We start from the raw sequence: 22,917 nt of genomic DNA on the forward strand, positions 1-22,917 counted from the left end.
ATTAATTTTTAAAATATCTATCTCTCAAATCGGTCAATAAATAGCAATTACTTGAAGTCCACAGGTCACTAGGTAAGGCTTAGAAACCTTTCCCTCCTATAGATGTCTATCTGGAAGCAGTATTTTTTGAAATAACATAGCTATTATGTGGAAGTGCTTATCTTCTAATGGGAATTCCCCTAACAACAAACACTCATGTAACATTTTAGGAGCATGTCAAGAAGGGAGTAAGAGAAAAGAACTTTGGAAACACAACTGTTATGGAATTCACATGTATTCCAACCTGAGGACATCACAACTGGCCTCCACTAAGGAGTATATTTATGCATGAAGAGTCACTGGAATGCATACACTTCCTCTGTAATATTCTTATCCAGTCTTCTATTAGTACTAGTATTTTTCTCCCTCATGTCTTAGCTACTCCCTTGTGAATCACTGCAATCATGCTCAAACTTCAGTCATTACTCGTCTAAAAGCCAGATTGCTGTTAGAAAAATGTGAGTTTCTAGTAGAAATTCAGCTCTAGTGAGTGGAGATGTAATTTGTATCCATGGTGGTTAAACAATAACTCCTGTGGAGTTAATATATTAATATTTTATTAGAAACTTTGAAATATGGCCATAAGATATATTAACACAAGCTGGGTAAGTAACTAGGAAACTGAATGAAAAACAAATTTTTTTAACATAAAAATTTCTTGGGACTACCATTAAAAACTCAAAATTTAAAAAGTTTTGAAAATTATATTTAAACTACATGAGTCAGTTAAAAACATCTTTCAAGGAAAAAAATCTCAGGTATCAAGGAAAATTAGCATTTACTGATTAGAAAATGTATATGATGCTAGATATAATACTGTACAATATTTCTAAACATTGAGTAGTATGCAGTTGAAACAAATGACCTCTTAGTTTTACAAAATATAGAGTGGGTTTGAACCTGGGTTTGTTTCTAGCCACACCCGCATATGAAAAGCAAGAATTTGGAACAAAAGATTTGAGGGGGACAAGAGTAGCCTGTAGGCTCCACCAAGACATTCCTCATCCCATCTATTGTTTTATAGGTCAGACCAAGATGATTGAGGAAAACTGAAGAAAACCCACACAACTTTTCTGATTGGTGTTAAAGAGGATTTTCTAATTCTAAGTCAGATAGTCTTAGGATAGAGACCTCACTTCTGTTAGCAGGAAGAAGTTTGGGTTTAAATGCAAGCCTGTGAACTCTAATTAACGGTCTGGCTCATCCCTTTGCCAAAAGAGCTTAGCACCAAGTTTTCTATTCTTATAAAGAGAAAGCCACTCTTCCCTATGCTGATAATTGAACATGAGTAAGCCTACCATTCTCACTAAAAAAAACCCCTCTGGTCTATACAAAAATTCAGATACAACTCTTTCTCTTATGGAGAATAGGTAACACCTCAGCTAAAGACTAGAGTTGAGGTTCAATGGATAGCAGCCTTGAAAATAACTTAGTGGAAATCAAGAGAAGTAGAGAATGGCAGAAATGCCACATTCAGGGGGAGCAGGGCCAGGAGAAACTAGCCAGTGGAATGATGACACCACAAACCAGCAGTGAGTGGTCCCTCAGTGAATTTGCCTTTGTCACATGTGCTTCCTACAGTGCCCATGTGTGTGTTAGCCACATCTTTTCTCTCCATGGTGCTCATTGCTCCATCATGCCATGTGGGATCCCCAACTCTTCCCAAAAATGGTGACTGTATTTGGGGCAGGGCTGAGCCCAGGTTTATGGTAGAAATTTAACTTTTGTCATTATGCTACTTCATTAAATGCCATTGCTTTAAACCAATTGTGTACTTTGGCTGATTAGTAAAAGTAAAAATATTAGCTTGAGCTCATGAGCTATGACATTGAGTGGTTGTGGATGCACCGAGGACCTTTAAGCCAAGCTAGTTTTCTGAGAAAATGCCTCAAGGAGGAACAAAACTAAGACTGAAACCAATATACTGCATTGGTTAGCGGGAGATGGGGAATAATGAAACTAATCAGAGTCAGGCAATTGGAGTTCAGGCACAAATCCTTCCTTGGAGACCTTTAAGGACCAGCATGTTGTGGGCAAAACTTGTTTGGTACCAACCCCATTCCTACAATATTCCTGTGGAAATACTTTTAGGACAAGGTTTGGGTCTAATTAGGCCAATCCCTTAGCAAAGATTGCAAATCCAGCTGTGAAGATTCTGAATAATATTTAATTTTATTGGTAATTTTCCAATTTATTCTCTCCTAATGGGCTCTTTTATGGATTTATACTATTCAGTTCAGTTCAATCTGCCATTTACTAAAGTCCTGCGTGCAAAACACACCCTGAGGGAGACAGATAATTAAGTGCATTGTGTAATTTATGATCTAATCTGGGATGTAACCATAAAATAAGAAAGAAAAAGTAGATAAAAAAGATGCAAGTAAGAAGAGAGATACTGGGGAAGATTTTGTGGAAGAAGGGAAATTGGAAGATGAGTTTCAACAGACAGGTAGAATTTCAACACATAGAACTGGAAGGAGTGGATTACCCCTTAAAGTAACATTTTTTTTTTTTAAGAAAGTTACATACCCAGGCAAATGTCATGTTCTTTCTTCCTAAGTAATAATAATAAAAAATAGTAAATACTTTTCCTTCCAAGAACTGAAAGTGATTTTTTCCATGTTTTGTTGTTTTCATTAAGAAAACTGTCTAGGGAAGGATAGCTGATGAGAGCAAAACCAGAACTGGACATTGCTGGGGTGCTCAGTCCTTACTTTAGCATTCTGTTTACCAGCCTCCCCCAGCCTCTATTATTGTCTTTCTTTTTTATGTGCTCAAATGACCCTTCAGCAATCTGATTTTTAAAAAGAAGATAAAAGGTGCGAAGGCTCCGGAAGCCTTCCTAGTAAGATAATGGAATCACTTGGAGAACATTTAGAAAACTAAATTGTCCTTACACGTTCCATCGATTTACTGCTGATTTAGTGTTTGTTGTTTTCAAGACTATTCAACTTGAAAGTTCACGGAAGCCTATTTTTCTTAATGATCGATTCGGTCTTGGGTTCTTAAGCTTCATATGAAAATATAACTTGCACATCTACCTCGGATAAATGAGCATGAATTTATTATACCGAATGGATGATAAATCAGGGTTCGCCTACCTCATGAAAAATATACAACTCTCCTGCACTACAGAAGCTGGAGCTGCATGTTTATTCTAATGCTGTTCCAGTTTGCTTTTCTCCTGTTTCTTGAGTCTGATAGACATCTACAAATTAGCTATCTTTTACAGATTCTTGTGACAGATGTAGTGCTTTTGATTATATTAGTAGTAAAGGAATAAATGAAGCTTTATCCTCTCATCAAAGGATTTCAGAAACTTTAATTGCTTAGTCAAGTGTTCAGAAGGAGATAATGTATAGATTGGGCAATGTTCGCAACCCCCTTTTACTGCTCAGGAGTCTATTTGCAGTCTTTAAGTGATTAATGGATATTTAGATTTGGCAAGTTAGGCTATCTATCCAACAGCTCTGCTTGTTGTAATTACTAAACATTAAGAGCCTGGAAAATGGTGTGAATTTATCCATTTAAGTAGGATCAAATAAATATCATTCCTTGGATCTCTGTAGTTTCCAGTCTATCTAACCAGTTTGCAGAGACAGTCATGTATAATTAAATAAAGGCCAAATATGTAAGAAACCTCTGAATCATATGTCAGGGCTTCATTTTCTACTCAATTTACTTTCAGAAATGTTGATGGCATTAAAATACGTCAATATGACTTCTGAACACAAGTCTTCTTTCTTGTGTTTAACAATGAATAGACAATCCACTGAGAAACGAAGAAGATACTATTGACCTAAACATGTAGATTTCCAGGAAATGGGGAAACTGAGCAGAAACTACAAACAAATCTCTTTATCTTGCCTTCTCACTGGGTGAGGAAAAGAAGCAGGAGAGGCAGAATTTGGATCTAAAACTAAAATACAATTTAAGATAATTTTTAAAAATCAATGCGCTCTCTCTCCTTTCCTTTCTCTTTCTTTCTTTCTACCTTCCTTCTTTTCTCTCTCCTTTTAGAACAGGGGTCATTTACCTTTATTGTATCATAGACCCCTTTAGCATTCTAGTGATGCCTCTGGTGGACTCCTTTTTGGAACATATTTCTAAATATATATTTAAAAAAGCATATAGGATTAAATGGAAAACAACTGAAATAAAAATGTATTTTTCCCCATCTTAATTCACTAACCCCCTGAAATCTGTGCAGTTTTCCTTAACAGAAAGTGCACGCACATACACATATACATACACATACACACACATATACACACACACTTTCTCTCTTTCTGAAGGTATGCTAACAGAGGCAGCTACATGGCACAGTGGATACAGTACCTGGCACAGATCAGGAAAACCTGAATTCAGATCCATCCTCAGACATTAACTGTGTAATCCTAGGCAAGTCACTTAACCCCGTTCTGCCCAGTTTCTTCAACAATTTAAAAAAAGGAATAATAAGAATCTATTTCATAGGGCTATTGTAAGAATCAAAATGCTTGGCACATAGTAAGTGTTTAATAAATGCTTATTCCTTTCCGTAACATATTCCTGTCTTGGCCCACAACATAATCTGTACAGCAAATAGAGAAACTGAATCTATGTCTAGTAGAGAGAGGGACTAGAAATAGTTTTCCAAGATGAACTGTCTTTATTTCAAAAGAGAATGAATTCACATCAAATGGAATTTGATTCTATCACCCACAGGTCAGACAGTGGGTCTAATAAATCCATTGAAGAAGGGGAAAGGTTGAGGAATGCCTGTGCCCATGAATACAAGTGACAGTCAATGTGTTTCACTTTCTTCAGGCATTAGTTTGCGGACATACCCCGTCAGTGACTTGCCTGGGGACCTCTCCTCTTTTTCAATACTGCTTTAAAAATGGCATAGAAAGAATGATGGAGTTGGCTGTAACTTGGGCCATATGGCTGGGGGAGAGTGAGTTTCTATGAGCTGATCATTAGCCCAGACTGAAAAGAGAATGTGATCCAGGAACATGGCTGTTGCAAAGGTGAAAAAAAAGCAAGCAGAAATATACGTTCCCTGTAATCAGCAGAATTAATTTTAATCTTAATTAATCTTAAGTTTTAGATCAAGTTCTTTTGAAGCTAGTCCTGGGAAGGTATGATTATCACACATTTCCATTACAATTAATAACAATTCATCAACTAATTTGCATAAAACCTATGCATGAATTAGGTTCAGTTTAGTCCCACATAATGTATTGGACACCATCTATAGGAAGACACAAAGACTGTAGGAGTCAAAATCTTATGGAGTGTGCACTCTATCAGGTAACTGGCAAATGTGATTTTTTTTTTCCTACTGCATTAAAAAATACAGCAAGGTTGGGGGTGGGTACAATTCAGTAACTTTCTATCTGTTGGTCAGTCCATGGGCATGCTCCACTTCAAAACCCCCACATAAAAGCTTCTGAACAAAGAAAACAATGGCTTACCACGTCTGCTAATAAGCAAGTAAGCCTCTAAACTGGCTGACAATAGAGAGGGAAACTTAAGCTATTAGGAGTCCACTACAAATTGAATTTTCTCAGAGTGAAACTTCTCTATAGAACCAAAGGGATACCGGACAATTTCACTAACATAAAAACTAATTAAAATCAAGCCTATGTTTGTAAAGGCAGAAAATACCTGGAACCACGAGGCTTTGAACATTTCTGATAGCAAAATTTAGACTATCAGCTTTGTTATTTCTAATAGTTATAATACAAAAGAACCAGATGCAGTCATCATCTTAATGATTCAATTTCTGAAAAAAAATCCCTCTTTAATGTCTCTTTTATTATCATCATTATTATTAAAAAGTGGCTGTGGTTCTATGACAATAAGAATTCCTGAGACGTTAATGTGGTACAATAGATGACATAGGGTCAGAATGTCTGGGTTAAAATCTGTATGGTCTTGGATAAGTCATTGAACTTCCCTGGACTTCAATTTCCAAATCTGTAAATTAGGGAGGATGGGAATTAGATGAACTTTGCAATCCATTCCTTCTCTAGGGCTATGATCCTATATGTCAGTATATCACTAATGTTTTGGTTTTTTTTGTTTTTTAAGAAGAAACTAGTGTGTTTGAAAATTTTTGTGGGTATACCCCAGTATGTTTGAGTTGAAAGGAACTTTAAAGATAATCTACCATAACCCTCTCATTCTACAGATGAGGTCTACAGTCTGATGGAAGCTCGAAGAAAGTTAGCAACTCATCCAAGGTCTTGATAAAAATTTCAGGAAGTCTCAAGAATCTTAAGAAGCAAATGTAAATAGAGGAAGAATTTGCTGAATTTAATTATAAGAGAAAGAGATAATCTATTTTCTATTAGGCAGCTGTGGCACAGTGGAGAGAGATGGGAAGACTCAAGTTCAAATCTGGCCTCAGACACTTTCTAGCTGTGTGACCCTGGGTAAGTCACTTAACTTCAGTTTGCCTCAGTTTCCTCAATTGTAAAATAGATATATACTAACTGCACCTACCTCTCAAGGATGTTGTAAAGATCAAATGAAGTAATATTTGCCAAGCACTTAATCCAGGGCTTGGCATATAAGATGCTATATAAACTTTCTCCTTTTTCTCCATCCCCCCCACATTTTCTATAACTCTTACTATTATGTAGAACCTGATTTTTTAAAAATGCTAATGAGGAATCAAAGTAGAGTCAGGATGCTGTCAACCTGGTGTGAACCATTTAATGAGGTCATAGAAAAAATTTTAGTGTTAGGTTTAAATGTTGGTCTTTAAAAAATACAGAGTTCTCTAGAGTCACCAAGTACAAGTCTTAGGGCAGGTTTAAGGCTTAAGAGCTTCACACTGACCTTGGCACTTGGGGGATGGCCTGTACTAGGTGGGGAAGTGTTCCTGTCCTTTCATTCAGAACATTCCCAATTACGAGTTGTTCTCACTGGTTATAATTTTAATAAGTGCATCCTTCCAACTGCTCTTTCTACTGTGCTATATTCAGAGTGTGGCCCACACAAAACTATAAGTGACTGTTGCTTGAATTAGCACCTGTACTGTCTGTGTGTAGAATATGGTAATAGGTCAAAAGAGGGTAGCTTCAGAATTGTAACTAGCCAGAAAAATCAGGGCTTTGTGCTAGGGTGCTGAATTTAGAGTAGAGGGAAGGGAAGAGGAGGGACCAAGATTTTTACAGTTCTAGGGATTCCAGGGATGGGCCAAGAACCTTACAAATACCATCCTCACAATACTCCTGTAATGCCGGAGCTATTACTAGCTCCATTTATAGTTGATAGATACTGAGGCAAACCTAGGTTAAGTGACTTTTTCAAGGTCTCACAGCAAAGCGTTTGAGGATGGATTTCAGCTCAATATGTTCAGAATACCTGCAGTTTGTTAGTATTACAGGAACAACAGAGCCTAGCATCCAGGTAACAAGAATACTTTATTTAAAGAGAATGCTAATAGATGCTCTCTTAACACCAAATGGAATTTTTACAAAAATTGACCATGTGCTAGGGCACAAAGATGTTGCCGACAAATGTAAAAAGGCAAAAGTTAATGCATCCTTTACAAGCCATAATGCAATAAAAATGGTAATTGGTAAAGTATATACAGAATATATGATAAATAGATACAAGGCAGTTTTAGGAGAAAGGGTACTAGTAGTTGGCGAGATGAGTCCTGGAGGAAAAAAAAGGTATTCTAAAAGACAGAGAAGAAAAAATATATTCTAGGTATGGGGGAATGGCTACAGCCGCCAGGTGGCACAATGACTAGGGTGCTGGGTTCAGAGACAGGAAACTCATCTTTCTGAGTTCAAATCTGGTGTCAGACATCTACTAGCTAATGTGATTCTGGGCAAGTCACTTTACCCTGTTTGTCTCAGTTCATCTGTAAAATGAGCTGGAAAAGTAATGACAAATCACTCCAGTATCTTTGCTAAGAAAACCCCAAATGGGGTCACGAAGAGTTGAATACAATTGAACAATAACATGGGGATGGATACTGAAAAAAGATAGAGAGAGGAGATGGATATGCTTACTGTGAGAGAAAACAAGATGGTCAGTTTGGCTGGACCATGCAGCAAAAGGAAATAATGCATAATGAGATTGGAAAGATTTGTTTGGGGCCAACTTGTGAAGGGTTTTAAATGACAAATAGAGGCGATTATATATTATACTAGAAGCCAGTATACTATTAGCTATTAGTCAAATTTAGACTTAAAAAAAGATCACTTTGGCAGCAATGCAGAAGCTGGAATGAAGTGGTTAGACTTGAGGCAAGGAAAGCAATTAGGAGGCTATTGTAATAGTGTGAATGAGACATGATGAGATCCTGAACTAAGGTGGTAGCTTTCTGAGTTATCAAGAAGCAGATATGAGAAACGTTGTAGAGGGAGAAGTGGCCAATTTGCAACTGATTGTTCCACTGAGTTGATTGGCATATAGCAGGTTAATACAGAAGGTGTTTTCCTATCTTAAAATATTTTGTAACCTAGCTCATTATTAAATTTAGTCAGTCATACTATGGGATTATGTTGTGATTTTCAAGGAATAATGAATTATGTAAAATGTCTGAAGCATCACATATGAGGAGAACTGGATTGACTAATCTCATCTCCCTACAAAATAATTATAAAAAGCATCTAGGCAAAACAAAACATTTCAACATGAATTCATAAAACCTAGAGATGTTAAAAAATACATAATTAAATACTACCTACTTTTTTTTTTTAGTCATAAGAAACGTTGAAGTTTGAGAATCAAGCATTTGTTGCATGTGAAAAATGTGACAGGGCTAGTGACTTCACAAGCAAATTACAAAATATTGTTTCATCCCTAGAGATTATAGAGAATATTGGGCTTGCTTTTGAGTCAATTATCATTCAATTCACCTTGGATTGATAAAACTTTTTATTTGGTAAAGTCCCAGATAAAAGTCCCAAAGTTTTGATTTTAGTCTATTCCGTTAGATATGCACATTCATTCCTTACATTTTAGAACACAATACTGTCAAGTTACCTGAAATGTTTTATTATTCCTCACAATTCCACAAAGCTGTTAAGTCTTGGCTAGAGAAAACTCTAGTACTATTGGAGGAAAGTGAGGGGATAATAAGGTAGTCTAAAAATCCCAGGGCTCAAAATCAGCACCAGTAGGGATTACTGTTCTGTAATCTCTACTTCTTAGCTTCTCAAACTAAGAAATTTAACATATTAGGAAACAGCCTAAGCACTTTTTACTCTCACTACAATACATTTCTTTCATTTCCACTTTCTATCAATGAGGTCTTCTTCATCTGTCCCCTTCTCTCCACTCACCTGGCTACCACCCCAGTTCAGTAATAGCCTCGTAACTGTTCTACTCATTTCCCTAGTCTATTTTCTCTCATTCCTAACAAAGCCAATAAAATAATCTTGCTAAAGCACATGTCTGACTATGCCACCTTCTCACTCAAAAACTCAGAATGGCCCCTATTTGCCTCTAAGACACTACTACTCAGCCTGGTATTTAAGGCTCTCCACATCTGCATCCAATTTACCTTCTAGGCCTTCTGTATTTTTTAAAGCCTTTTTTGTTATCCTGAACTTGAAAAACCAACAAACATAAGCATTTCCATATACAAAGAACAGAAAAGGAGTTCTATGTACACAACCATGAATTTCTATTAGTTACAGCTTGTTTTTTAAAATTATATGCTAAATAAAACATTCATTCCAAAGTTGTCTTGCTTCTCTGTGTCCCCTGAATTTCCTTCTGTTGTCTCCTCTGAATTTAAAGAAAAAAATGCTTTATTGATGTTCTTTTCTTTCTTTTTTTTTCTTGGCATCACTACCACTACCTTCCAAAACTAATTTTTTAAAAAATTCTTCTAACAAATAAGCTTATTAAGGCAAAATAAACTCACAGATTTTCTATTTTCAAAAATATCCACATTCCATGTCCATTTCTCTACTGTCAAGAGGTAAGAAACATACTTTAATCAGTCCTCTGCTGTCATCAGTTTTTTTTTCATTTTAACTGTCATTTTATGAACAAAAGTGGGGCTTGTTCTGGTAAGGTTTGCATGTCCAAGATTTTCCTTTTGCAAGTCCATATGAATACATTGTGGTATCGTAAAAGTTCATTAATGACAAGTTAAGTCAGTATAAAAATACATCATACACCTATAGGTCTAATACAGTCCTTTTTCTCTGGGTAAAAATACATCTGAATGAGACAGAAAGGTTTGTAGCACCAAACCGCATTGTTTCCCAATTTATATTAGCAGCATGATCCATTAGAACAATATTACAGGAGTGTTTCTGAGAAGATAAACGTGCATTCTGGTTCAATCTGCTGTCATTATTGGTCATTGTAGTGTTAAGAAGTCTTAAATTTTTGATAGTTTACAATATTGTAGTAATTGGCCACTAATTAAGCCAGAAGAAATGGCAAGCTTAGTGGGGATCCCACTGAGAATGACCCTGACCTCTATGTCCTCCGTAGGGTACCTTCCATTCATCCAGGTAGAAATGACCAACTGCAGTCACATGGAAGCTAAAACACATGCATTGGTTTAAGTAAGCCTGATCTTGGTCCTCACTTTGAAAGCAAGCTTGTGAGTTTTAAAAGTCTGGAGAACTCAGGTTCCTCAACTGGAGCTGACCAGCAATAAGAGGAGTTTTTGCATTAAAGGAGACCACAGTCAGGAAGATGAGTGCTAACCCCTGGTTTGGTTTGACAGAAGATGTGATCATGGAGGGAACTGTTTGGATAGTGCAGAACCAAGGTGAAATATGAAATGTCATTTCAGCAGTCCTACAAACTGCTTCGTATTTTCATAGTTTTCTATATCCAACTCCTAAGAGAGAAGTGCAGTAATTAAAAGTTACCCTATCCTGTCTGTTCTGAGTCTTTGTCAAGTTTCCCTTGTGAGTCTCTTGTATTAAACATTTCTTGAGAATGGAAGAAATAATTATGTTGTTTAAACTTTATATTTAGTGCCTTTCTACTCCCTTCTCCTCATTGTGGGGAGACCTTAGAAAGAACTTAAACCTAAATTTTAAGTGATAGCAGTCACCTTTCTGAGATCATGAGTTTTCCATTTGCATTGGTAAAGGTAATTGCTCCACTGGGAATTCTCCGCAAATATGGATTCTAAACTTCCTCTCTGAAAAAATGCTCATGAACCTTTCGTAAAAAATTGGTGTGATGGCTATAGATTCCATTTATTTTAATGTCTGGTGAAAGATATGTTAAATAATTGGGGGAGGGAGCAGGGACCTCATTCCTAAAACGTTAAAGAGAATATAAAGATGCAGAAGAGGCCTTAGAGGTTATTTGGTGAGAGGCAAAACTGCTTTGGACTTGGATTCATAAAGCTATGACCTCCAATTCTGCTTTCAACATTGACTAGCTGTGTGACCAAGGATAAGTCACTTAATTTTTTCTGAGTTTCAGTCTCCTTATCTGCAAAAAGTAGGAATCATAATAACAGCAGTACCAACCTTATAGCGTGAAGCTCTTGTATATAAAACAATCTGTAAATTCTTAAAGTGATATGTAAGTGTGAGTTAATGTTTTTTCTTTCATTTTACAGATGAAAAATTTAAAAAACAACAACCCTTAGGTTCAGAGAGAATGACTCATCCAGTCACAGAACTGAGTGGTTTATGGTAATTTAAGCAGTGTTTGTATCTTAAAACGTTAAAGGTCTTTTAGCAAGCTCTAGCTTTGTCCCTCTTTGACCCTAGAATAGTCAAAATCCTTGCTAGAAGGAAAGAATCACAAAACAAATCATTTGATAGTCTATACCAATATGAATATGATTTGAATAGAATTGGAGACACAGGTAGTTGGTGTGCAGCCAGAATTGGAGAGATATTTAGCTGTTATGTAGGCAAAGTTTAAGATTAATAGATAATTTACTAATTACATTATTATCATAATATATAATGTTATAATATTTCATAATATTATATATTATATAATATAATATATCATTAATATACATAATACATACAATATAATACATACAATATAATTATTCAATTGCATTATGTAATAAACATATTACATATAATTATGATGAGCTAATACATAATTGATTAATAATCAATTTTTAGACTGTAAACTCGATGAGGATGAAGATTATGTCTCATTTAATATTTGTGTCTCTCCATTACCTGGAACAGTGCTATGAACATCAGAGACATTTAATAAAGCTTGAAGCATCTGTTTGGTTTTTTTTTAACTGAAACCTTCCAAAAGAAAGAGGTCCCTGGAAAAGGAAACATATTCTTGGTGCTAAGATCCAAAACTTACAAATCCAATCTTTTATCACAAGTATGCCAAATTCGTCTTACTCATTTCAGTCCTATAATCACCATGAACCTACTTATTATCACTTTTAAAACTGGCTGTCTAGCCCAGTCATTTCTGAACATAATTACAGCACACATCCTAAAGAGAAGTCTTTTTTTTCTTTAAACCCATAAAAATGAACAAAAATGGTGCCACCTAGCTCCTCCTCCCCCATCCGTCCTGCATTTCCTCATCCATCTAATCTCCCATAGAGATTTACATTGTCACTGCACACACCATAATTATGCAGTAACCTACTGTAAAACATTCTGTAGTAGGAGTATATGTGTTACAGAGATGTTTGGATATAATCGTGTTTAAAAATGGCTTGGATTAGATTCATCAGCCCTCTTTGAGATAGATGCTGTTCTGCAGTTATTAATTATAATTAACAGAGTGCTGAAAGACTGCCCTTGCCTTACAAGGCATTAATTTAGAGAATGGTAGAAGGAGAAGGCAGCTTAAGGATCAAGCTTCAGAAGGGCTTAGGTTAACCTCTAATGCACTTGTAAGTTTTACACTGATGGGACTTGTCAAAGACTGCACAGAGCAGCAGGTACTGAAGCTAGGTCTAGACTTCCCATGTCTTCTGACACAATCGTTTTTGTTCCAACTGGGGTCCATACTTAAAAATTTGCTAACTAATTCATCACACTGAAAACGAGTTCAAATTCCAGAAGGAATCCGAAGTTAGGTTTCAATACCATGCAATTAAACAATGTAAAGTGACAGGCAAAGTGAAGATAAACAGCCTAAATGGGGGCTGGTTGAGTCCTCATTACTTGAGTTATTTCATAGCTAATGTCATCTGCTATTTTGTATATGAAGGACAGAACCTGAGCAAATCTCAACTTCATAGCCTCAATTTTCTCATCTGTAAAATGCGGGAGTTGGACAAGAGGATCTCTAAATTTCCTTCCAGTGCCAAAATCTGGCAACTTCATTACTTTTTTTCTAAGCCAGACAACTGATTTTATTGGTATAAAGAACTTCCAATGAAGAAAATCTACTTGTGTAGACTGCCATTTGCTTTCAAATTTACAATCTTAGAGGAGTTGCCTGGGATCCTATGAGGTTAAGTGAATTTCCAGGGTTATACAGCTAGCCTGTCAGAGACAGGACTTGAAACAAAGTGAGTTTTTTTATCCACTATGAATGCTATACACACATATGTATGTCTATATACCTAGTGGATAATATATATGTGTATGTTTGTGTGTGTGTATATATATATATATATATATATATATATATATATATATATATATATATATATATATATATATATATATATATATATATATACACACATATACACACAGATATACACATACATATGTTAATTTTGATATCTTCTATTTTTTACATCATCTTCACTTCCAAATACATCGCTCTTCTTCCCCTACCCAGTAAGCCACTCATGAAATATAATATTCAAAAGAAAGAAAACAAAAAATAGTTCATGAAAACAAATAATCAATCTGAAAGTGTGTGCAACTGCACACTGCAGAGAAAGGAGGTAACATTTTTATGCTACTTTATGCTACTCTATTTTTTTTTACTAAGCCATAGAAGGCATGATGTTACCCTTGTACAAAATCCCAAGGCATCCATTACACACTATGCATTTCTGGTCATTATGACTCACGGAAGCCATATTTCTTTCTTTCTTTCTTTTTTTAAGTTCTAGAGAATGGCAGTTAAAATGATGAAGAGGTTGGAGAGGCCTCTATATGGGGACAGACTAAAAATATATCAAAGTTTTACTTTGGAAAGAAGGTTAAAAACATATAATTAAAATCCGTAAAATATGAACAAATGTAGATTAAAAAGACCATAAATTTGCTAACCAAATGTGAGGAATAAGAGCAGGGGAATCTTTTAACCTTAAACGTATTAAAATAATTTTTTAACTATTAAAAAGGTTTTATTTTAAAATAAAATAAAAGCAAATATTATTTTATAAAGCTAGTAATAAAGATATATAGCATGTTATGGTTAAGATATTTCCTCAACTATAAAATAAGTGATTTGCACCAATGATGTCTAAAATCCCTTTGAACTCTTTAATATTTTGTGATACCATGAACTAATGTAAATGCAGAGTCAAATGCTTTTTCCTGAGAAATGTTTCTTGCAGATATATTAAGAATTAATGACATCTCTGTGTCTAAACCATTCATTATATTTAAAATTAGACTGATTTAGGATCTCGGGACTCAACATACAGTTGTCTGATGAAATTCTTCCACATTACGCCCATATAACTCCCATTAATTTGAAGACTATAAAGTAAGGAATACAAGATAGAGCAATGAAAAATTTCTCCACATACCCAACATTAATAATAAAAAAATCAAATGGCAAAATTGTGTGTGTGTTTGTCCTTCATTGCCAAAGAAGACCATGCCATCAGAGAAACGATGACATGACTTGCACTTGACTTTGTTTTGAGTGAGGGAGGGTTGCGCAGGTCACCAGCCTCACTTCTCCTCCAGAGCCATCTGAATCCAGTGACCAGATATTCATCAGGATGACTGGAGATAACCCAGGATGAGGCAATTGGGGTTGTGACTTGCCCAAGGTCAGACTGCTAGTGAGTGTCAAGTGTCTGAGGTGAGATTTGAACTCAGGTCCTCCTGACTCCTGCTCTGATGCTCTATCCACTGTACCACATAACTGCCCAAATGGTAAAATTACATGGGGGTAAAAAAGATGTTCAAAAAATAAGAGGGCACCTGAAAAACCAATAATCTATGTCTCACTATTTTAAAATCTGAACTAATGCTTTATATACCACATGGATTACAACTCAAGATAAGTAAATTATGACTAGATTGCTGTTGTTCATACTTCATTTTCAAAGAGAACCAGTGACATCATGGGGTGATGTCTTGACTTGTGGGTGAATAGGATTGAAGTGAGACAGAGTTGGGCAAAGTCATCAGCCTCACTCTCTCTTCCAGGGGCGTCATAAGTCCAGTGACAAGACAAAAGTCAGGATGACTGGTGATGGTCCAGGATGCAATGTGTGACCTTGGCGTCTCTGATGCCTGACCAAGCTCTAAGCACCCCTCAGTGCCTGCTTCAGCCACCTCCATGACCACTGGAACAAACTGTTCTTATCCACCCATTCCACTGAGGATGTCTTCACATGCTCTCCCTAAGTCACTGACAGATTTGAGACCTTTCAGTTACCCTCAAGCTGATTTAACTTGCCAAAATGATTTTACTGGTATCTGGGTAGGTTACAGCTTCTTGGAGTCACAGGAGAGAGTTGGGTGAAGATAGATACTGCAGGTGGATGAGCAGCCCTCATACCAGAGGTACTAGTTCTCCTAAACCTCCCATAAACCCCTAAGACTAGATCAATGAGCTTGAAAATGCTGTGAGCTAACTTGCAAGTTCGTTAATTAGTCACTGAAAACAATTTAAACTCCTCAATTTGGTACACATAATCTGACCTCATCTTACGTATACATTATCATGAGCTACAGCCTAGCTAAAACCCTCTAGTCCAGCTGGGAGTCTCAGGACTATCCCTTCCAACATGACATTCCCTCATCTCAACTCCAAGGTTTGATTTTATTCAACTTTCTGGAAATGCCCCTCTTACTTCCAATTCAATAATGTAAATTCTCACATTAGGTGTCAAGTAGGGAAGTAGGATGAATACAGACATTAACCTGAGAAAGAAGTTCATGGGGACAATAAACCAACAGGTATAACTGAGTGTGTAAAGCCCTGGGGATCCCTTCTGATGCCAATTTGCATCTGGAAGGCTATTCTATTTCATTCTATAAGGCTGAACCACAGCATTTTCCCTTTTTCTCTCTCTTCCTGTATTTGAGAGGAACTCTCATGTAGTCCATAAGAGTGTATTGAGGTCAAGAAGACTTATTAAGGGGCAGCTAGGTGGTACAGTGGTTAGCTGGCACTCGAGTCAGAAAGATATGAGTTCAAACCCAGCCTCAGACACTAACTGGTTGTATGAGCCTGGCCAAGTCACTTTGTTTCAATGTGCCTCAGTTTCCTCATCTGTAAAATGTGGATAATAATATCTTCCTCCCAGAGTTGTGAGGATCAAATGAGATAATTGTAAAGTACCTATTTACATAGTATTATATAAATGATACTCATCATCATCATTATTATTAAAATGAGGGGTTTGAACTCTATGACCTCCAAGGTCCTTTCTAGTTCTAAATCCATGATCTTGACCTTGATTTCTGTTTACTGCGCCTTTACAGATCTGCGCTTTTGATCCAGCCTGATAAGCTGATCTTATTTTATAAAATACATTTTTATGCCTTTTGTCTTTCCGTCAGCCATTTCATGCTAAACCCAGTCACTACACCCACTTTCGGCTCGCCTCCCCTAAAAAAAGCAAGAATCACTAATACAGTGACCATAACTGTCAATGGATACAGTACACCACCTTTGTGGTCTCCTACCTCTCTTTGTGACCCTAAATTCTATGGGTTTTTTTGCTCAATAGTCTATAATATGTATCAATAGTCTAATAGCCCTAGACATTTCCCAATTCCAACAAACTCAGTCACAGGGACTCAGTGGAAAGCATTATAGGCATTTCCTCTGACACAGGTATTCCACAAATATTTGTTCATTAAAATTAAAAAGCTTAGCTACATTATTTAGTCTCATTTATATAAGAAAATGTTTGTATCTGAAATTCAATCTATTCTACAGATACAAATGAAAATAGATTTCAATATCAAAAATCCCTCATTCAACATAACATAACATAAAACAAGGACCTTTCAAAATGGCTATACTTATTATAGAATATATTATACACACCTGAATAGGACCACCCAATCTCTTCCACCAGTTTTCGTTGCTGTCTGTAGTATCCATAAGCCCAATCTATAAACAAGAAAAAATCATATAAAGGGTTACATTAGATGAAATCTAAATGAAGATTAAGTTCTTAGAGTTCTAAAATTATATGAATCTGTGATTGCCCATGTGAAATTCAACTTTGGCATTTATGAGGATGGGTAGTGCTGTACAAAATCAGAAACTAATTTTGAGGAATAATTATTCTCTTAATATTCATCATATGGCACAATGGATAGAGAATCAGTTCTCGAATCAATTAACAAACAATTAAAAGATGAGTACGATAGTCTAGGAGAGAGGACATGAGGACCTAAAAGAGTGTCATTGTAGTGGGAGAGGAGGAAGGAACCAAAATGAAAGATATCACAGTGACAGAAATGACAAGACTTGGCAATTAATGAAATGTATGGGGAAGGCAAGAGCAAGGATTAAATGTGATTTCAAGGTTAAAGATTTATTGACTGGAGGAGTGTTGGTGAGAAAGAGAAGCTATTTCTTCAGAAGGGGGAAAGGCAGATGGGGAGTAGGAGAAGAGGGACAGAGAGATGGTTACTGAAATTTTACACATGTTGAATTTGAAATTAGTCAGATATCCAACTGGAGAGAGAAAGACGGTTGTTAGAGTTCTGGAAAGAGGCCAAGGGCACTGATATATAAATTTGGGAGTCACCTTCGTATACACAATTATTGAAGTCTCACAATAAACGATGAGTGCACTCAGGGAAATCACGTAAAGAAAAAAGAACATGTAGAAAGAGGGAAAACAGAACTGAACACGGGAAAGAACCTTGGGAAACATCGATTTTTAAGAACCAGGAGAAAGAAAAGGCAGTAGAAAAGAATGAGAAGGTACCATCAGGAAAGTCGTTTGAGAACCACAGACATATAGTATCATTTAAGACAAAGGATAAGAATGTATCAGAAAGGAAGTGGTTCACAGTGTCAAATGCTACAGAGCTCAAGGAAAATCAAGCCAGAGAAAAGAACTCTGGCCAAAGGATGTTCCCAGGGAATGAGTAGCTCTTGAAAAAAGAAACACAAATTATCAATAATCACTTGAAAATTTGTTCAAACTTCCTAACAACCAGAAAAATGAAAATCAAAGCAACTCCAAGATGCTACTTTACACTCATTAAATTGGCAGATAATTAAAATATAAAATTCACTTTTGGCAGGGATATGACAATATAGGCACACTATTCTACTGCTAGTTGAGATGTGAACAGATACAATATTTTGGAAAGCAAACTAGAATTATGCACTTAGAATTACAAAAGATTTTAGACCCTTTGACCAGTGGTTGAACTCCTAGGACTATATCATAAGAAAATTATTTAAAAGAAAAAGGGCTATCTGTACTAAAATATTCACAGAAGTTTTATTTGTAATAACAAAAAGCTGGAAACAGGTCCTTGTCGAAACAAATATCTGCATTTAAATGTAATATTACTGCTCTACAACTATAAAGAAGTAAAAGAAATATGAAGTTATGCAGAGTGAAGAAACCAGAATCAAAACAACAGACAGATCGCTTCCTACTAGGTAAATAACAAAAAGACAGTAATAACATCTTGGGGGGTCTGGGGAGGCGATTTCATTGGCATAGAGAAATTTCTCCAAGGAAACGCATTCTAAAAATACAGATCAGCAACTGTTCTGAAATTTGTGTTCTTAGAGAGTTAGTTGTTTGGGGCACTGAGTTTAAGTGATTTGCCCCTGTATCACACAGAACTTGTCAGGGGTGGAATGAAAACTCAGGTCTTCCTGACTCTGAAACCAGTCTTTCTCCACTATGACAAGCTGCCTCTGCTAAATAATAACAACCACCCCCCAAAAATACACAGTAGAGAAGAGAAATAGAACATTTTGTTATTATTTTGTTAAAGTTAATATGCACTTTAAAATCTCAACATGTTACTAGTAGAGTTTACTATGTTACGTAAATAATTTTCTACTTTTATTTACGTATCTGAAAGTTTTATTTTTATAGATGGCAAGTTTAGAAAAGGGATGAAGATGATGTATCACTTTGAGGATCACAAAGCACTTTGCATATCTTCATTTGATCCTTACAACAATCATGAGGTAGGCTTTCTTATTATCCCCATTTTTCAGATGAGGAGATGGAGGGAGGTTGAGTAATTTGCCTGGGATCATATAGCAAGATCTGAACTCACATCTTCCTGATTCCAGGTATTGTGCTCTATTCTGTACCAACTAGCAGCCTTAGGCTGGACCTACGATTTCGCTGACAGAAGGATATCCCCTGGAGAGATATACCATGCAATCTGGCACATTCTTCAACAAATTACAGTCTTAGAGAGTTGCCTAGAGCACTGAGAGATTAAGTGAATTGCCCAGGGCCATACAGTCAGCATGTGTCAGTTGGGATTTGAACACAAGCCATCCTGGTTGGAGGACAGCTCTCCATCCTCATCCCTTGCTGCCTCTCAAGTTTAGAATAATTGAAGAAAAGATGAGAAACACAGAAAAATAATTGGATTTGAGGTATAGTGGAAAAGAACAGTGGCTCTGGAACCTAAGGATCTGGTCTCAAAAAACTCTTAGGATGCTTACTACCTGTGCAGACTCCTCATCTCTAAAATGAAGGGGTTTGCTTCAAGCTGAAAATCTATGATTCTATGCTTGGTTAGCAAATCAGAGAGGGAAATCAGACTGTAGTAGTAAGTGGATGGGTGTGAATTAGAAATTACTATTAATACAAAATGCCCTCTAAGAATTTGGCATTAAAGTTCAGGAGAGATAGCATGATGGCTTGAGGGCAGTAGCAGGCTCTGGAGAAGACTGATTGATTTTAGGACTGGGGACATGGAAGACACCTAAACATGTCTGAAGTTTGAGAGAAAAGACAGTAGAGAGAGATTTATTAAAAGTTCACAAGAGATGAGATGTTTGTCTAAACAAAGAATTAAGAAGTGAACTTAAAACTCTTTTTAGCAAGAAAGAGGAATAAATTTTCTTCTTACTAAAGAGAAGGAGGAAGAGGACACTAGATAAAGGTGCTGAGGTGGTTAGAGGAATAAAGGGAGGGAGGTTGAGAGGAAAGACTCAGATCACTTTTGTTCTCTGCTGAGAAGGAAGGAACAGGAGCTCTGGAAATGTGAAAAATCAATAAGAGATAAATGCAAACACTGTTTCCCAATGTACTTTGGCAGGGCAGGATATTTTATAAAGATATTCTTAGCAACAAAACCCGAGATCCACAGTCATTAAAATGGTTCCCCTTATTTTGGACGGGAAGCTCACCACAAAGAACTAAGCACCCTGGGTTGACTAGGCTTCGTGTGTGTGTGTGTGTATGTGCGTGTGTGTATGTGCGTGTGTGTGTGTGCATGTGTGTATGTATATTTTTTTCTCTATAAAAATGTAAACTGGTCACTGGGTAAACTGTTGAAAAGACAGGAAAGTGTTTAAAGTTTTGAAATTAATTTTGAAAAAAATTATCATTTTCCCACATTTTGAAGAGATTTTCTCTCAGCTGACACATTTTGCTGATTTTACATAAAGACTACATGTTACAGGAATAACTGAAAGTCAGCTCCTGCTTTAGTCATGCAGAGAACAAGACCTTCAAAGCCGAATGGCAAATGCTGACAGAGTTCAGCTTTACATGGCATCTGACAATGAGCATTTGCGCTTTTTCTTTTAATTACTTTTATTAAGAAAGCTTTTAAAATACAGAGGTCCCAGGTGTTGGCTGCTATCTTCACTTTCTTCCTTTGTGTATTGTTCTCTTAATTGTTACTTCAGACAATCCACTGGGCATTCATATGTTAATTATATAGGTCCTGGGCGTGAGAGAGTACCCTCACTTTTAAAATTCCTCTTAGAGGTCTGATAGATGAGTAGTGATAGCTTCAATGAACAAGAAAAAAAGAAGCAAGATTCACTTTTTTGTTGCATTATATACTTTGAAAACCCGTAAATCCCATGCAAGTAAGAAAGAACTATTAAAATGTATGCACATTTGAAAACCAGCCATTTACCAAATACAAAATTCACAATTTTCTGCAAAAAAATAAAAACCATATGCCAAATGTTCTTTTGGTTTTTTCAGCGACAAAATTAGGGCTTCTTTAGTCTTCTAGTTTTTTCCCCATTTAAAATAATTCATTTCTGAGGTATTAAAGCAATATTTCAGGAAACAGCCATAAATTTAACATACAGCTAGCTGGGAAGTATATAATCCTATGTCTTGATGTCACAGACACGTTTCCTGTACTCTTTTAATGCTATTACTCCAAAAACAGAGTAGCATTTGCATTATTATCTCTTCTAATTTCATGACAAATAAAGATAAATTAGATTTATTTTTGACTTAATATGAAGTTCTTAAAAAAAATCACCTTTCAGGCTGTAGTTATATAGTTCTATGTTAGCAGATACAGTATTTTTAAATGTTTTAGATTTCTATATGATGAATATGACCAACTTAGGTCCTTAAAAATTAAAACTATCTATGTAAAAATTACATTATAATTGTATAATTCTCAAGATGAATATTATATTTCAGAACAAGTGTGCACAATGTGTGACAGTATCCTAATATTAATTAACTACAAAGAAAAGATGCTTCTAAGTAAAATTCTGTTGTTTCTTTAACAAGTGGCCTTGAAATTCTTTCCACAATCTCTTTGCATAATTAAGAGAAACTCATTTGGGTTACAACAAAATTATCCAATTTATCAAACTCCAGTTCAACTCAGTATTGTTTGTATTTTTCTTAGATCTCTATTACTGCAGCAAAGTCAACATTTTTTTTGTAGTTGAAAAATTTCTCCACAATTGGTTAACAATTTCAAAATAATGCATAATACTAAGATATAATAATCTCTCCTTTTTTTTAATCTTATGCTTGTTGTGAAATATTTATTCAAGATCCTTACTAGGCTCTAAGTCAACAAGCTTCCCAAGGTCATTCTCCAAGTCCAAAGAAAGCCTGTAAATAAAACTCAGGTTTCCCCGGATGAATTGCGGGGCCATGGCCTATCCATCGGACATGCAGTTAGTTTCTTTGCTAAGCAAGCACTCAACTGCAGTTGATATAACCCATATCATTTTTGGCATGAACAGATAGGGGAAAGAAAGACTACTGTACTTGCTTTTCAGAAAATAGAATGTTTTCTGAAAATTCACGTGATAAACAAGTATTTCTAGAAACAGTAACCACATTTCAGTTCTTTCATTTAGTGGAAATAACATTTTTGTTCTGGAAAACAAAACCCATGAAAGAAGTAAATAAACAGCAAAATGAAACATTTGAACAGTTTGCTTGCTTAAAAAAAAAAACAACTTCAGATTGGGTGCTAATTTCAATTAAAAAAATAATATGATTGCACACTTCTAAAAATGATTAAGAATCATATCTGTCTTCTAACCAGAAGCACACATAAAAGCCTCTTGCTTTATTCTGTTCAACAATGCAGTTTCTTCATCAGTTTCTGTGGATCTGGCATTGCTGGAGATCTCTCAAAAAATATAAAACAATTATTCTTAGCTCTTCTAAGATGGGGAGATAGATTCTTAGAGCTATGAAGAAATGTTTAATAGAGAATAATCTCTAGGATATGGTTAAATTCTTCATCCAGTCAAGTCAAAAAGCATTTATTAAACATTTACTGTATGACAGGCACTAAGCACACATACATGTGTGCACACGTGCAAGAACATGCC

At 35.9% G+C, this 22,917-nt stretch overlaps 1 protein-coding gene across 3 annotated transcripts in view; it reads right to left on the reverse strand.

Moving 5' to 3' along the window:
• Positions 1-22,917, reverse strand: part of PTPRZ1 (protein tyrosine phosphatase receptor type Z1) — a 234,360-nt gene that overhangs the window by 155,380 nt on the left and 56,063 nt on the right. For all 3 annotated transcript variants that reach the window (XM_072652894.1, XM_072652893.1, XM_072652892.1), the window contains exon 2: positions 17,182-17,247. In XM_072652894.1, coding sequence (XP_072508995.1) covers positions 17,182-17,247 — 66 coding nt within the window. The remainder of the gene's footprint in view (positions 1-17,181; positions 17,248-22,917) is intronic.

Source organism: Notamacropus eugenii, chromosome 3 (assembly GCF_028372415.1).
Source record: "Notamacropus eugenii isolate mMacEug1 chromosome 3, mMacEug1.pri_v2, whole genome shotgun sequence".
NCBI lineage: Eukaryota > Metazoa > Chordata > Mammalia > Diprotodontia > Macropodidae > Notamacropus > Notamacropus eugenii.